Source organism: Notechis scutatus, chromosome 3 (assembly GCF_049901735.1).
Source record: "Notechis scutatus isolate UNSWTSFEM ecotype Mainland chromosome 3, rNotScu1.2, whole genome shotgun sequence".
Taxonomy (NCBI): Eukaryota; Metazoa; Chordata; class Lepidosauria; order Squamata; family Elapidae; genus Notechis; species Notechis scutatus.
Genome location: NC_142011.1, coordinates 49,678,145 through 49,694,643, shown reverse-complemented (window position 1 = coordinate 49,694,643; position 16,499 = coordinate 49,678,145). Strand labels below are relative to the sequence as shown.

General features: G+C 39.5%; 1 protein-coding gene across 1 annotated transcript; it reads left to right on the top strand.

Moving 5' to 3' along the window:
- The first annotated feature begins 155 nt into the window (after positions 1 to 155).
- On the top strand, positions 156 to 14,673 carry LOC113420434 (uncharacterized). The gene is made up of 8 exons (XM_026680344.2): positions 156 to 318; positions 4,952 to 5,071; positions 7,633 to 7,946; positions 8,666 to 8,769; positions 10,383 to 10,588; positions 12,115 to 12,225; positions 13,134 to 13,272; positions 13,727 to 14,673. The coding sequence occupies exons 1-8, from the start codon at positions 242 to 244 to the stop codon at positions 13,880 to 13,882; spliced, it is 1,227 nt and encodes a 408-aa protein (XP_026536129.1). The 5' UTR covers positions 156 to 241; the 3' UTR covers positions 13,883 to 14,673.
- Positions 14,674 to 16,499: the final 1,826 nt, after the last annotated feature.

The following is a 16,499-nucleotide window of genomic DNA, read 5'->3' as shown; positions in this document are numbered from 1 at the left end:
TACTTGAGTATCTCTTGCTCGCTGAGATGCCGCGAAATTAACCTTTTCAAAAAAAGAGACGAGCCATTCCATTCGACAGTTTTTTAAAAAAAGTGGGGTGTGTCCATCCTCCTTTCTCCAATGGGCTCTTCTTGCTAAACCCCTCCTCTGTCATAAAGTGCCTCTGGGAAGGGGGAAAGGCCAAGTAGGTTTGGGAGTTTCTGTGTATGTGTGTGTGTGGCGCTGGGTAGCTGGAAACGCGATGGAGTCTTGGCGGGCTGTAGGAGGAGGCGCTCGCCAAGCCAGCAAGAGGCTTGGATCCAGTAGGATCCCATGCAGGTAAGGCGTTTTGGGAGAGCGATCTTGAGCGCAGTCTTTTCTTCTCGGCTAGATCGCCTGCAAAGCGTGTGTGTCTGTCTCGTGCAATGCGCGTTCTAGCAAAGTAGTGCTTTGTACTTTTCTAATTGCTGTAGTCCGGCTTAGTGAGCAACCTTTGCGGACGCCAGAGAGATTGAGGCTTAGGCGCTATTAAGTTACTGGCTGGAGTGTATACCAAAATGACTCCGCAACACTCTTGCTGTATTGTATCGGGCCCGGCAGCTGAGCAATTCCTTCGCGGCTGTACGCAAACTTTCTTGCTTTTGTTTCTGCTTGCATCATTTCCCGCCGAGCGTCGCGCTCCGGGTGGCGTGCGCGCGCAGCCTGCAGTTCGAACGGGTTGCTTCTACGGCCTCCCGAGTCCGCTTGCAGAGGCGGCGTGAGAAAGGCGGAACTAATGTCTTGCTCCTTTTTACGATCTCTGACAAGAAATTTTCAAGGGCACGGCCTTATTTTTTAAAAACAAGGTTAAGGGATACGCCTTTTGATTCTAGGAAGCATCCACACACGAAAATGGAGGGCCTCTTCCTGTATTTCTTATACTTGAAATCGAAAGCGTATATAGTAGCGAAAGCCACACTTGGGTTTAAGTAAAGTTAGGCGGGAATCGTCCATCTTATTGGGTGCATATGTAGGTGGCTGCTGCGTTAGTAACTTGTTAGTGATAGTGGCCTTCATAGTCTTGAGAGTCTGAGAAATTCCAATTAGGTGTGCTAGTATTTACTCACCCTACCCCCCCACGGAACAGCAGGAACAAAGAGTTGGAATTGCACTCAACTGCCAAACAACGCCCACTGCTCCTCCTTACATTACCCCGGATCAACATTCCTACCGATTGGTAAATTTAGTTTCTAGGGTTCTTAAAATTGGAAAGTACGTGGCTCTTTGCTAAGATTATGAACACAAAACCACCATTACGTTAGTGCTGATTTCAGTTAAAGCCACCTATCTTCAATACATATCAGCATTAACTACAAACAAAAAAGTGTCTTGTCTACTGAATAACTTTCCCCAACGTGGACTTCCTTTAAATTAGCTGAACTAGAGGAAGTGGGCGGGGGGACGGGGACCGCTACTATTCATGTCAGGCATTGTTAATAAGAGTTGGTTAATTTACAAATGTAAGGCCTGCAATATGTTGGTATCCTTGTGTAAAGTTCACTGTGCCCATCATAGTTGTGTAATGAGCATTATCATGGTGCTTTTGATAGCTCTGTAAATATGATCTTGTCTCCTTTTTTTTTTTAATTCTTGCTATCTCATGGTCTTTCATTGCTTCTCCCCCCACACACACTTTTTTCCCCCTATGACAATAAGCAACCAAGTTTGGGAAAGCCATTTCAGCCTTACAAATCAAGTGGGAACAGTTTCCTAATGTGGTTTTGTTAATTTCATTATGTTGGAAGAAATATCCTTCTGGATTCAGTTCCAAGTGGGGGAAAAGACTGGATTCATGGAAGTTGCTTGGAAAGAAGGCTTAATGGTGGACAAGATCACATGGCATGGAGCTCTTGGGTGAAAAGGGAAGAGATGCCTGGGTTTTATGCCCTCTGTTGGGATTTGAATTTGAGCTTGTATTCTGATTGGTTGTCAGACTTCCATGGGGCCATGCAGGGGCAACTCTGTAGGCTGTCCTGAGTCTCAGGCTTGGTTGAGCCTTGCTGGATGATGATGTAATTGAAAGGGCTTTGGGATTCCTATTATGGGTCTGCCTGAAGGAGGTAGATCTTTCTTATGTTAAAATAGACTGGCTCAGGCCTTAACGGCCCATTAACCATTAAGGGGGGCTGAGTTTTTGCCTCTCTGAGTTTCTACTTCTCTTTTAGAGGAAATATTCTGACCATTTTCCTAGGAGAGGGGTGGGTTTTAACTTCCAACAATTAGAACACAGAAAAGAGATGAGAGTAGTTAAGATGGTTGTGTACTATATTAAAAAGCAAGTCCTGCAAGCTGTGCTTGTTGAGGCCCCTTTCCCAAATCTGTACCTTGAACCCAAAGAACCGTCCTTTATTCAGTCAATAAAAAGGCATGGAAAAAGATTTGTAAACAATTTTGAGTGCTATATAAACAAACATGTGGGATACAAATTTAATAGCTAGTGTTCAACAAAAGCAATTAGGAAGACTTTTGTCTACAAAAATACACATTTCAGAGATAACCAAATGACTGGTGGAATGAGAATTTGTAATTAAGTTATATATTTGCTTAACTGCATGGCCACCACCTCTAGATTAAAACAATACTGACAATGGGATTAAGGCCTAAAACTCTACAGATGTGGGTTTCTGCTTCCTAGACCTCTCCTGTAGTCACCTACTTTTTCCATTCCTTTTCCTCACTCAGATAATGACAAGAAATGGTACATTTTCTTCCTATCTTTGTTCCTCTACCATAATGTCAGCGTTTGGAATTATAGAAATGGAAGAAATCTGAATTATGTCATTTGGTTTATGTGCAGGAAACAAACACATCTGTAGCAAATTTATTGCCCACACTTTGAAGAAATGCCAGCCAGGTGAATGCCACATCTTATTGTAGACAACTTTACCATGGAACTGTTCCTTTCATTAGGAGGTTTTTCAAAGCATTCTGTCAGCCCCTCCAGATAAACTACAGAAAACACAACCATATGAGCTAATAATTCACTGTAAAGCTAAATTGACAGAACCTTGCAATTCTGAAGGTATAAATCTCCCACCATTTTTTAGTCTGATTTAGACAGATATTTACTAGATTCTTTTTCTGACTGGTAAGCAGCTGTGGGCATTTCCCCCCTTTTTATTGTTTCCTAAGCAGTATGTCTTCCCCTTTCCCTTCAAGGTCATTCCACATAGCAGCAGATGTTCAAACTATCTTCCTGTAATTTAATACCTTTCAGGTGACAAAATAATTAGGGATTTTGTTGTGTGTGACACCCTTTAGGTACTTAAAATGTGTGTTGCTCTTTATAGTGAAGCTTCTGGATTGGAAATCAGAAAACCCATCAAATGCATTCAAACATATTGTAGGAAGTTAGCACCCACCCCTCTCCTAGAAAAATGAAATATCCTAGGAAATATTAAAAAGGCAGAATATTTCCCCTAAAAAGAAAAGTAGAAACTCAGAGGCAGAAACTCAGCCCCCCACCTTTGCTAATGGATCATTACTCTGGCCTGGGCCAGTCTATTTTACATAACAAAGATCTACTCCAGGTAGAGCTATAATAGGAATTGCCCAAAGCCCTTTCATTACATCATCATCCAGCAAGGCTCAACCAAGCTTGCGACTCAGGACAGCCCACAGAGTTGCCCCTGCATGGCCCTATGGGAGTCTGACAACCAATCAGAATACAAGTTCAAATTCAAGTGAGGGTATAAACAGAGGGTATAAAACCCAGGCACTCTCAGCATATCAGCCCTTTTTCTTCACCCAACATCTTGAAGCATGTGATCGTCCTTTTCACTTTGGAGTTCCAAGCCATGTGGTCCTGTCCACCATTAAACCATCTTTCCAAACAGCCTCCATGTTTCCAGTGTCTTTTTCCCACTTGGATCTGAACCCAGAAGGATATTTCTTTCAACAATGTATACATAATTAATAAAAACTTAGATTATGCAGTTGGCACTTTTGTTATAAGGCCAAATACTTGTTGGAACATTACTGCTTTAGCCTGCCATTTCCTTATTTGTGATAAGCTTTTAGTTTACTTAACAGATGAGTATTAAAATATATATTTTTTGGTGCAGTAATTTTGGTTCCAACCAGCAAATCCATATTTTTTAAAATATTACCTCTTTCATAGCAGATACTAATTTTCTTTCAACACTCTTAAAAATTAGAGGGAGCTGCTTTGCTGTGATTGTCAAGTCTGTTAAATAAAAATAGAGCAATATCCTTTGAATGTTTTTCATCTCGGCAGTCAAAAGATGGGATCAGCTCTTCCTGCAAAAGTTTAATGTTGCTGGTTTTCTTGGAACATGAGCTTAAAAATGCCACGTTCCCATATCCTTTTTAAAATTCCAAGTTAACATTAACATTGAAAGATGCTTCATAGGCCTATATCTGGGGTAATGAAATCTGGTTTAATTAAGAATTTTATTTATCGGAGAATATTCTTCATGTATTGTTGATCGCTTCATTTTTTTTTCTGTTTTCATTTTAGAAAACTATTAGAGATGGTGTTTGTGGTAAGAATTACAGATAACCCAAAATGGAATAAAGGGTTTCTCTCCTCCCTCTGCTTTTCCTAGACTTCTAGTTAAGGGAAAGTAGAGGGGATACAAGATTAAAGTGTGGTCTGCAGCAAATTGGAATTTTTTTGCCTTTCTTCTCTACTTCTTACTGAATAGACCATATGTGAAAGCTGCACATTCATGCCTGATTTAGATAAAATGTGAGTTGATAGCTATCAGAAGTGTGGTTTCAATGGGATAAGGATAATTATCCATATTGATATTATTAAACACCACTTGTGTGTGTGTAAAATAGAAAAAAGGACAAATGCATGTAAATTTAATACTGGTTGTAATATTTTTACTAAGATACTGGCATCCTGATGGTCCTCTTAAGAATAGAATTCTGATTCCTACTTCACATTTTCATATTCTGATTCTAGAAACTTCGCCCGTGGAGCATGTAGGTGGGGTCAGAACTGCCGATTTTCCCATGATAGGAAATATACCCAGACCTGCAGGTATTTCCAGAATGGATTCTGTGCTAATGGAGACTGTTGCAGGTAAATATTCTTAAAATATATATAATTCCTATGTGTCTCATATCAACTAAAGGAGTATTAGTGCTGCAGAGCAGTGGCCCCCAACCTTTTTTGTGCCGCGGCCCGGTACCGGCATCAGCACGCATGGCAAGGCGAGCCGAGCCGAGCGACCGGCCAGCCAGCCATCCCCCGCTTCTCCCCGCCACCTTCAACTCCTCCTTTGTACCTGTGTCGATGGGCTTTGGGACGGCTTTGGGACGGTCGCTCGGCTCACCTTGCCATGCGTGCTGAAAGAATCCTCGCGCCTTAGTTTTGTTCGAAGCCGCCCCCCCTTCGATGAAACTAAGGCGCGAGGATTCTTTCAGCACCCAAACGCTGTTTTCTACCCGGAAAAGCTCACCGGAAGCACTTTTTCATCAAAACAAGATGGCGCCCAGCAAACTGGCGGCCCGGTAGAAATTGTTCCACGGACCGGTACCGGTCCGGGGACTGGTGGTTGGGGACCCCTGCTGCAGAGGATGAAAAAAAATGTTTTAAACTTAGAACAAACCACCAGGTTCTGGAAATTCTGCCAAATCCTCCTGGGTCAGTCCTAGTTCATCAGGATTGAAATCTGATTCCTTTGGTTTTCCTTGTTTTGATCAAAATAAAACCCAGGGAGAACATGTAGAGCAAGGCTGATATACGTTACCGGTTTTCTCTTTTCCTCATAGCTCCTTGCATTCATATCCTTAGCTTTCCACCACCAATCTTCACAGTATCTTCCCTCCCCTCAGCTACAGATATATTACTACAGGTACTATATCTTTCCATCCCTTGCCTTTTCTCCTTGTATTTCTTCTGCGTCTTTCTTTCATTTATGTTTCAGAATACTTTCTCAATTTCAAGCAACAAGAAAACTCAAAAAGGCTTGGCCTGTGTTCCACATCAGCCACAAACTTCTAAAATAGTCTTCTAACACCTGGTGCCTTCTAGATGCTTAGATTACTGCTCCCACCTGACAGTGAACTATTCTATAGAAATATCCCCCAATTTAGTCCTCAGTAAATCTCCATGTGTGTCAATACAAGATTTGTAAAGCATTAGTACAATTTGCTTAATGCCTTACACATCTTGAAGCATGAAGGACAGAAGAAATAGTAAGTGTCCATGAAGATGTTGGAAATGTATCCAGTATCTTTAGATCTGTGATGCAAGTTCTGATGTACCATCTGTCTTTTGGTTTTGGTTTTAGTGAAGTATTTAAGTTTAGGTTAACTTTCCAGGATTTTACCATGTTACTGGCTTAAATTTTTCTCTGTTGGCTAATGCTTAACAAACTGAGCAATTTTAGAAAATTTGAAGGTGGGGATGGAGTAGAAGAAGGTTTCATATTACTCCAGATTGCAGATAGTGGGTTAAGATTATAATGACTTGAAAGCCAAAATAGTAACTTCAGACTTTCCCACTTAGTCAACATATTATGGGTTAGCAATCAAATTTTCTTCTGACTACTTGTAATTGGAGTTGCATGGCCTGATTCACATATTATGCTAAGTCTTGGTTTATTGAGCAAGCTTAGAATGACCTAGTCTGCAGATACTACTAAGCCATAAGCCATGGCTGGGTGACACATCTTGGTAAACACAAATTATACGCAGCTTATTTTAAAGTATGAATGTGGCTTTTGTAGTCCTTTTTCAAAATGCATGTTAAAGATATATGCTAAAGTATTAAAATGAAATGGTACTCAGAATTCCTATTCTGATTTACCTTGTGAATTAGGCAAACAAACAGTCTCTTTAAAGGGAATTGTAGTTTTACACATAGGATTAGCATATCATTTATCCCTTGTGCTGGATATTTTGATTTCCAGAGGGCACAGGGTTAGATCCCAATTGTCCAATCCATGCATGGAAACAGTATAAATGCACAGAAGGCACGAGGATCCAATAGGGGTAAAAAAAGAAAAGAGTAGACAAGTTTCTTCCTCTTCTGTCATCTTGTTGCTTTAGCTTTCTTAGTACTCTGAGCAATTTTGAGAAAGCACTGAAGCTGTTTGGGAAAGGGGCAATAGGAAGGCATGTTTTCTGACCCATTTTCTAGCAGGAATATTTCTAAGTACCATTTGGCAATCATTTTGCAGAACTATAATAGTTCCTGTCTGGTTGATTATGAAAATGCATTTTCAGTTCCCTGAGAGTATGACAGTTTGGAAACTATTTAGCATATGATGATAACATGGCAGAGGAGAAATAAACATACACAATTCACATGATTATATACATAATATATATGGGGCATGGCAGTGTGTGTGTGTGTGTGTATATATAATATGGGGCATGGCGATGGCCTCATAACTGGATGTCCAATTCAGCTGTTCAGGTAATTGCCTCTTGTATCACTTTGTGCAGATCTTCTAGGGAACCAGAGAATACACATCATGGGCAATCTTGCACAATATGGTTAATAGATTGTGTATCAGCATCATAATTGCAGCAAGGAGAATTTGGAAACTATAGTGCAAGGAGAGATATGTTTGATACACTCTCAGTGAGATACTACTATCATTCCACCTCACTTGCTATTTGATATTTCATTAGCTACCAGCATATCTCAGAAGCCCCAGCGTTCAGCAGGTGTGGTACAGAGTCTGCTTACCATGGACTGGAAGGAACTGGATTGTCAGGAAACCACCGAGGGTCAGAGCCAGCCACCTTGCCAGAGGCTTCAGTCAGGAGCCGGAGATCTGAGCCTGAGCCAGCAGTCTTGGGCACGGGGCAGCTGCAAAGAAACTTCGAAAGCATGAGCATGTCATTTGAAGAGGAAGATGAAGACAAGGAAAAAGCCCTTATCCCTAAGCGTCCACCAAACTGGGCTCTCAGCAAAGAATTTGTCCCTAGGGAGACCAATGCAGGTAGGCTTCTAGCAGAACTAATATAGTTGTGTGTGTTATATATTTCATTGAAGTGTTCACCAAACACATTGAATTCCAATACGAATTTGCAGCTTAGCGTGTATAGTAGCATAGTACTCCAGAGATGTTGCTTATCTTGGGCTCATCATTTCAGGTTTCCTTGTGATTCTCTGCATTTTGCAGCTCTTTAGTTGATTGCTAATATATACTTTTCTCTGTCCAAGTATGTTCTCAAATATCATCATCGTCTCTAGCTTGGAGATTCCATTGTTTATGTTCCATTTGAGCCATGAAAGCACTTCACAGCCATCTTTTGTTTGAAGATCTTCAAATAAAACCAAAGTTATATGGAAACTACTTTTCTAAGTCTCTCTTGTGTTGCAAGAGTCCATTTAAGTGACCACATAATTGGGTAACTTTAACAAAAACTTAATATGCATATCTTGTTTAAGTGAAAAGCTCTATATTTTGCATTAAAATAAAAGAGGTAGAGGCCAAGATCCGACATAAACCACCCATCTGTATGGCCATTTAGTCTTTCCACCACCAACATTGTGCAAAAAGTTATGTTGCTCTTCTTTCTGGTTTATCCTTCCTGCTACTTCTTGAAGTTGGTAAGACTTCTGGGGATGTGATATTTATGGTTTAGACTCATATTATTACATAGAATGAGTTAATGGGAATAATTTTTCCTAACTCGCTATATTCCTTCTGCTTAGTTTCTAGCTCCCAGGAACTGAAAATTGGTGCCACATCCCTGAAGTCGGAAAGTGAATCCGCCAAGGAGATTGCTTCTGCTTCTCTCCCCTCAGAAGAGTCAAAGGTAGGTGGGAGAGCCGAAGATCAGAGAGAATAGATACTATCATCTAAAAGTTTTCTTTGAGTATCCTAGGACAACAATTTCATTATATATCAGTTGCACATGGAACATGTAGACTATTATATTGGGGGGAATAAATGAAGAACTATCGCTCCCATGTACTGAGATCTTAAAGCATACTTCTTTGACAATTCATTCTAGAAAATTCATTCATTCATTCTGCACTCTGTTGATGGGAATAATGTCTCTAGAAATCACTGAACATGGCTGATGGTGGAATGACTAGCAATTGTAGAGTAACATCTGCAGGAACCAGTCTTGCTTTAAACACATCCTGTACCTCCTGTCTGTATTTGCCTAAAAACAGGTTTTACAAGCTATGAACAAGTTGCATTAGGCACTCTTAAGAAGGGAGAAAAATGGAATGGGTGAGGAATAGATCAAAGTGAGGGAAAAAGAAAGAAAGAGTGATGAAATAGGAAACAGAAAATAGGTGAACAAAAAATTCCTGAGAGGCAAACGATGGTGATATAAAGGAAAACAATGCAGTACAAAATATTTTGGTTTTGATTTTTTAAAAATTATTCCACATTTCTTTGTGTTAAAGTACATTTATTAAAACAAAGTCTAATTATTGTGGACTTCCCTACCCTTTAGGTTGGAATTTATGAAAATTGCAACAATACAATGAGGGGCAACAGTTTGCAGAAATAAATTGAAGACTATTGTTTTCTTGACGTTGCTACTAAATATCTGGCCATTTAAATATTAACATCTATATAAACTTTGCCTAATCTTGTCCCAAAGGTGTTGTTTCAAGAGGCAACTGGAGTTTCTGGTTTTTCTTTGAAGACGTTTTACTTCTCATCCAAAAAGCTGCTTCAGCTCTGACTGGATGGTGGGGAATGAACTGTGTAGTATATTGGAGATGATGATGATGTTGTATCCATCACCCTGCGTTGAGAGAGGGCTGTTCAATTTTGACATAGATGGCCTCAACAGAGGGGGAGGGATACAACATCTTATCTCCAGTCTGCCTACCATACAGTCCTTTCAACAGTTCCAAGAAGGCTCCACACTCATTTGGAATACTCAGGTGGCCCTGACGACAGACCTCCAGGTGGCCTCAACACTCTAAAAGTATGCAAATGACCAGCTGTCTGCAAGGAGTATAATTCCCTACTAGTCAGAGCTGAAGAAGCTTCTTGGATGAGAAGTGAAATGTCTTCAAAGAAAAACCAGAAAGTCTAGTTGCCTCTTGAAAAAGTAACTATGGGACAACTATGACCTAGATGACTGAGAATCTCCAGGCACTCTGCCTAATCTGTTTGAAACAGCAGGCTTTCTTTCAGTGGGCCAGGAAGAACTATCAGTTAAGACAAGGATGGGTATGACTGCATGAGTTTTGCCCCAGTCATTCTCCTACGATTCATAATTTTCCTTTTATCTAAAGCTCCAATATCTAAGGCTCCAATAAATAGATTATATAGAAAAAAATGTTCTAAATTGGAACTTGTGAAAAAACAATACCAAAAAAAAAAGGATTGATAGAGTGAACAGCCAAGATCTGTTTTGTCTTATTTTGTTCTTAAATGTCCGGATGATCTTTTTTTTAGGCAGCTGGTAGTTCAGAAGCAGCAAGAGAAGCTGCAGTGGAACAGAGCAAAGATGTGGTATGTGGTATCTGCATGGACAAAATCTCTCAGAAAATCTTACCCGAGGAACGTCTGTTTGGCATTCTTCCCAACTGTACCCATGCTTATTGTGTGGGCTGCATCCGGAAGTGGCGGAAAAGCCGAGACTTTCACAGTACAGTGATAAAGTAAGCTTTGCATAGTAATTTCAGGTCTTACATAAATGTAATTTATATGCAGGTTAATATCTATTCTTTTGCCTGGCCAGTATTGTGTACCATCTAAACTTGCATTTTCATTGTCTATCATGCTTAGATGACAAACTTTTTTTAATCACCATATGGTGCATTTCTTTTTCCTACTGCACTGAGTGACTTGAAGGAAAAGAGGGATGCACAGGAATTTTGAAATGCCATCACCCTGTACACTGGCAAAATAAAACCACAAGAGTCCAGAAACAAGCACTAAAAAGAGAAGTAGAAGCTTCACTCTGCTGTGCTCTTCTTAAGTTTTATGGGATGGAGTATCCCATATTCAGGAAGTAGAGCAAGTTCTCCATAAGAATGATGATGTTAAATGTAGACCTTATAATGCCCATGATATGCATTTTCATGTCAGAAGGAAGGAATGGGGGGAAAGTCACTCTGTTGAGGAAAACAATGGGGGCGTGCAGCACCCTGCCTGGATGATTTCAGTTTCATTGAGGGCCTTATGGCCAGAGAGGCATAATACAAATAACTGGTCTAGGTCATTTAAAAATACGTATAATGTTGGTTTCACAAATTATATTTTGAGTGCCTGTAAATGTACAACATGCCAGAAAGACTGAAATCTAATGACATGACAAATCATCAAACATGAGGACAATATCTAAAAATAATTCATTGTACCCTCAACACCAAACGCTCCTTAGGGCAAATCCTACAGAACCGTCTTTGCCCCATCACATTAGCCCATCCCACCCAGTCAGATAGGGAAGGTATGTTGTGGATCCTGTCAATTAAAGAATTCAGAGTGGCAGGACCTGGGAAGAGAATCATCTCTGCAATTTCTCCTGCATTTTTAAACACTTTCCCAACCAACCCAGGGGTGAAACCAGTCCCACTCTAGAAAATATCTTAAAAGACCTGGCTCTGTCATCTTGCTTGGGGCTCACAGAGGAGCATGCAGCTGTTGGGCTGGTTAGTCCCCTGAAAGCCCCCCACTGCTAAATTTTAATATAAATCTTAACTACCATTGCCTCATATTTTAAATATTTGTATTCAGTTTGTACGTTTTTAACATTTTGTTGCGTAGAATCTCCCTTGTGAGGGAGTTGGATTTTTCCTAAGTATTATTATTTTTCATATTTCTGAACCGCCCATCTCAAAGATGGGCAGTGTACAATAAAACATTAAACTATAAAACAGCATATATAAAAGTCAGGACACGACCGTGATTAACCACTATTAAAATTAGTTAAATGGCAAAGGGAGGTCTACCAGGTTCATGGATATGTGTTCCTCTGGGCTCCTCATGTGAGGCTGCATGGCCATGTTTTAACTCCCAGAATAAATAAATAAATTTGCTGCTGCTTCATTGTTAATGATAATGCAAATTGAATTTCTGAAGACACCTGCTCTTGTTTAAATCTCCAAGGTTTTTAACTTTAAGGTTGGGTTACATTGACAGATGAGTTGTCTACTGCATTTTTATCATTGTATTCCACTTACAGAGGTTGCCCAGAGTGTAGAGTCACATCAACTTACTTTATTCCCAATAAATACTGGGTTTCCGATACAGAAGAGAAGGAAAAACTGATTGAGAAGTTCAAGGCACGGACTAGGTAAGTAGCTATCTCTCTGATAAGTCCCAGGAAGAAAACAATGGCTAAATGCTTCCAAAAATGCTTATAAGTTGCAGATACCTGACAGTGTATTTTCTAGGAATCAGGTCTGGCTCAAAGGGGGAAAAAACAAACAACTTTTCAATTACACAAGAATGATTTACTGTATATAAAACCCAGGACAACATTCAGCTTAAAATCTGTTGATTCAGTTGTTAAGTTGCTAGAATTGTAAAGACCCAGATTCATACTCAGCTCTGGAATCTTGTTAGATAACTTTGGGTCAATCACTATCATTTAAGTCCCCCTCCCCCACAGGATTGGTATTTGTATAAAATTGTGGGAAGAAGTGCTATGGAGAGAATCCTAAGCTTCTGAAGGAGAAGCAAGATATGAATAGTTGTGTCATGCCTGCATTTTCAATACAGGTAATCCTTGACTTACAACCACAATTGAACCCAGAATTTATGTTGCTAAGTGAGAAATTTAAGTTGAGTTTTGCCTTATTTTACAACTTTTTTGTCACTATTAAGCGAATCACTGCAGTTGCTAAATTAGTAACATGGTTGTTAAGTGAATATGGCTTCCCCATCAGTCACTAAACGAATTGTTGTAAGTCGAGGACTACCTGTATTCCCAGCTATCACATATTTGTAGGCTATATAGCTTGAGGGAAGTCTAATTACAAATTTAATTCAATTCCTGACCTCTTTGGCTTTTGACCTCCTGTTTTAATAATTGGGAAGAAATTGTTGATAGGATTGTTTTGTAATTAAGAATGTAACCAGGTGGTTTAACTGATAATGAGTTGCCGTGTATTGTTTTTGCACCTTGTCTACAAATTAAAAAAAACATTAATGGAGGGAGATACCTGCTGCTATTATTCTAATACATCGTTTCTCTTTTAGCAAAATACGATGCAAATTCTTTGTCCGAAGCAATGGTCACTGTCCCTTTAAATCAGAATGCATCTACCTGCATGAACTTCCTGGTGGCCAGCTTCCTGCTGCAAGGCTGCGACAGAGGCCTAACAGGCGGAATCGGTTTGTAAGTGAAAGTACTTTCATATGGTTGAGATAAAAGTGAAACATTTCAGCTATTTGCTGAGCAACAATATACCTATTTTGGAGCTGATTCCAGGCAGTTCTGCTACACAGCCTAGCTCAGTGTAGTACACTCATAATTCTCATTCCAGGCTGGGAATTCTGGGAATTTCAAATTTCAAAGACATCAAGTTGGACAAGGATACATCATGGAAATACATTATTTTGAGTTCCATAATGTTGCATTGAGTCTTGAGCCAATCTTTGTTACTCCACATAATACGTTTTGTTTTCCAAAAAGTTGCAGATGAAGTTGGTGCTACTCATCATTGCCTTAATTTGTCTTTTAAAACTCTGCCAGTATTTTCAGTCCTAAACTACTTTCTTGCAAACTAGTGGAGTGTTTTTGTGTCAGTGTGTTATTTATTTATTTTTCTGTCATGTCTTCTGTATCGCAGGTCTACAATCCATCTCCATCTGAGAGCTCTGAAGAGGATGATGACGATGTGGATGTGTGCCTTATTCAGTGGGCTCTTACCTTTGCACTGTTGCACAAAGATACAAACTATGACTTTTCAGACTTTCTCTGGGATTCAAGTGATTCTTCTGATTAGATGATGATGATGTCCTCTTCGGAGGCCATGTGTGATTGGCTCCAGGAGCAGTGTTGATGAATTGTAAAGTAGTGCCTTGGAGGATGGGTGCGGGATGAAAGATGTCTGTATTAGTATAATAAGCTTAATGGCTTTTAGTTTTCTGTCGGATGTATTACAATATTTTGACTGGAACCTATAAGCTGGTAGAACACAATGCAAGGATTCATTCTATATCGGGAAAGGCCTTCTAATCCACCTGGCAAGATATTGCTATCACTACTGTCAGCACATGATGTACATGTCACCAGTTGCACTGCTGTTGCCCTAACCTATCCTTGCCTTAATTTTTGCATTTTCTGCTTTCCCTCCCATCATTATAGCTGATCAAATATTGGATTTCCCAATGTGTCATATATTCAAACCTTACAAGTGTCTTATGGAAGGATGCTGGGATCTTCTGATTTTGCATGTATTCTGAAGAAGTTATATGATCACCTGTGGTCATGCTGCTGCTTATTTGTTTCCTCAGGAAAACTGGTTTGCTGAGCAATGCTATTTACAGTAGGCAGTATCTGCAACTCACTATTGTATAGCAGTGCTGCTGGATGTCTATACAGTAGGCCTAATTTTGGGGGGAGGGCATGGGAGGAAGAATAAATCTTGAAATTTTAGTATTGGTGCAGTGATCAATTAATAGTGGAGGCTTATAATTGTAGCTTAAACCCTTATAAAAGGGATTAGTAAGCCCTACATATTTTTTAATTCCAGAAATATCTGTAGATCATGAAATAAAAAGATAAACATGCAAACATTATTTGTTCTAGTGATTTTTTAATATCACATCTAATGTAGTCTACATCAAACACCTGTTTTCAAGAAATACAAAACATTCTGTCTTTTAATGCCTCCTCCCCCTTTTGCTGTCTTATCTTTTAATACTGAAGTATTCTTTGTTGAAGTGATGACAAAAAGTAACATTTCATAGTTCTGAAGAGCGCTGAAAATGATTTGGAGGAAATGTACTATTCTTCAGTAAAGTAGTTTGATTTTTGGTCTGGCTTCCATCAGAACATGAAAGAAGTAATTGCTTTAAGGAGATGATTTATTAAAGATAAGTAAAATGACTCTTAAAGCAACAGCAGCAGTTTTTTCAAATTTGTAATGTAAAGCAGAAAGGTTCATGTGCTTGCTCTAGGTCTGAAACAGTTCTTCCAAATCATTTTTGAAGCAAAGAAAGGTAGCACGATTGGAGATGCATGCAAAAAAAAAGTTGAGTATAAAGATGCATTATTCAAGTAATATTCCTGAAGGTTTCTGATTAAGGAGAATTCTTACAAGCTGTATAGAAAAATGTTCACTAATGAAATACTATAACTCATCTTTCCGCTTAGACTTTTGGGCAGCTTCAAAGAACATTCTGTAATTTAATTTCTTCCACTTGATATAGATAGTGCTTTTCATTATCTTTCCTTGGACCAATACAGTATGGCTTTATATTCTTCTAAAATGGAATTTTCAGTCCTCATTCTAGATTTTCAGTATCTACAATTTCCAGTAGTGTTTAAGTTTACTCACTACTGGCCTATAGTACTTGATAGATTGCCATTAAATGATGTTTTTAAATAGAAGTTTTCAAATGTGGCAGTTTTAAGATGTGTCGTGCTCCCAGAGTTTGCTAGTCAGATCTACACATGTTGAAGTTGCCATGTTTGAAAAATGCTTTTATAAGAACAAATTTGGGGGGAATTGGGTGTGTGTCCATGATTGGTTTTCCACTTGAATATAAAGAATTTTATGCCACATTATTTTGAAGATTTCTGTTCCTTCTCAATGTTCAAAAGTACCCTTTCTCTATTTACCCCAAAGCAGTGTTTCTCATCCTAGTATGGACTTCAACTCCCACAATTCCCTGTCCAGGAATTCCTTTTTAAAAATCTGGTTTCGTGATTTTCAATGATTTTCTCTTAAGGAACACTTAAATGGGACCTGGAAGTCGCTTGTTCTTAAAGCAGAGATTTCGAATCATGGCCACTTGGCTGGCTCAAGGAATTCTGGGAGTTGGAAGTCCACAAGAGGTTAAAAGAGCCACAGTTACCCACCCATCCTAAAGGAAGACATCCACTTCAGAGCTTAGTTTCATGCCGAAGCTTGGTGCATCTCTGCCTCTTAGGAGACTTCTCAGATGCTTATTAATGAAGAAGCCCGGATGTCCTTCCTAGTCTATCGCCATGCCATACTTTTAAATGTAAAACTTCCCAAGTAATACTCAAATATGAGTTGCAAAAAGTAAGAGCGACTGCTTTTGTATTTATCGCTGAAAGTCAATTTCTGTCACTGAATGATATCAACAACTTTTCACTTCCATGTTGAGCAAAACTGGTTGGAATCGGAACATCTAGGGCAGTGGTTCCCAACCTTTTTTTCGCCCCGCACCCCTAAAGAAATTTCACTCGAACCTCGCACCCCCTGAAATTAATAATAAATAAAAATGCCAACATATAGCCAATATCCTATTATTTACCTGGACTTTTCTCGCACCCCCTGGAATATCGTCTTGCACCCCCAGGGGGTGCGAGCACCCCAGGTTGGGAACCCCTGATCTAGGGCTAAAAGCAATAGCATCAGGGAACCCCTT

Excerpts from the sequence above, each read along its gene's own strand:
- LOC113420434 (XM_026680344.2), top strand. The coding sequence starts at position 242 with ATGGAGTCTTGGCGGGCTGTAGGAGGAGGCGCTCGCCAAGCCAGCAAG. Across the intron at positions 8,770-10,382 it reads TCCCCTCAGAAGAGTCAAAG|GCAGCTGGTAGTTCAGAAGC; the intron begins GTAGGTGGGAGA and ends TCTTTTTTTTAG. Across the intron at positions 12,226-13,133 it reads AAGTTCAAGGCACGGACTAG|CAAAATACGATGCAAATTCT; the intron begins GTAAGTAGCTAT and ends TTTCTCTTTTAG.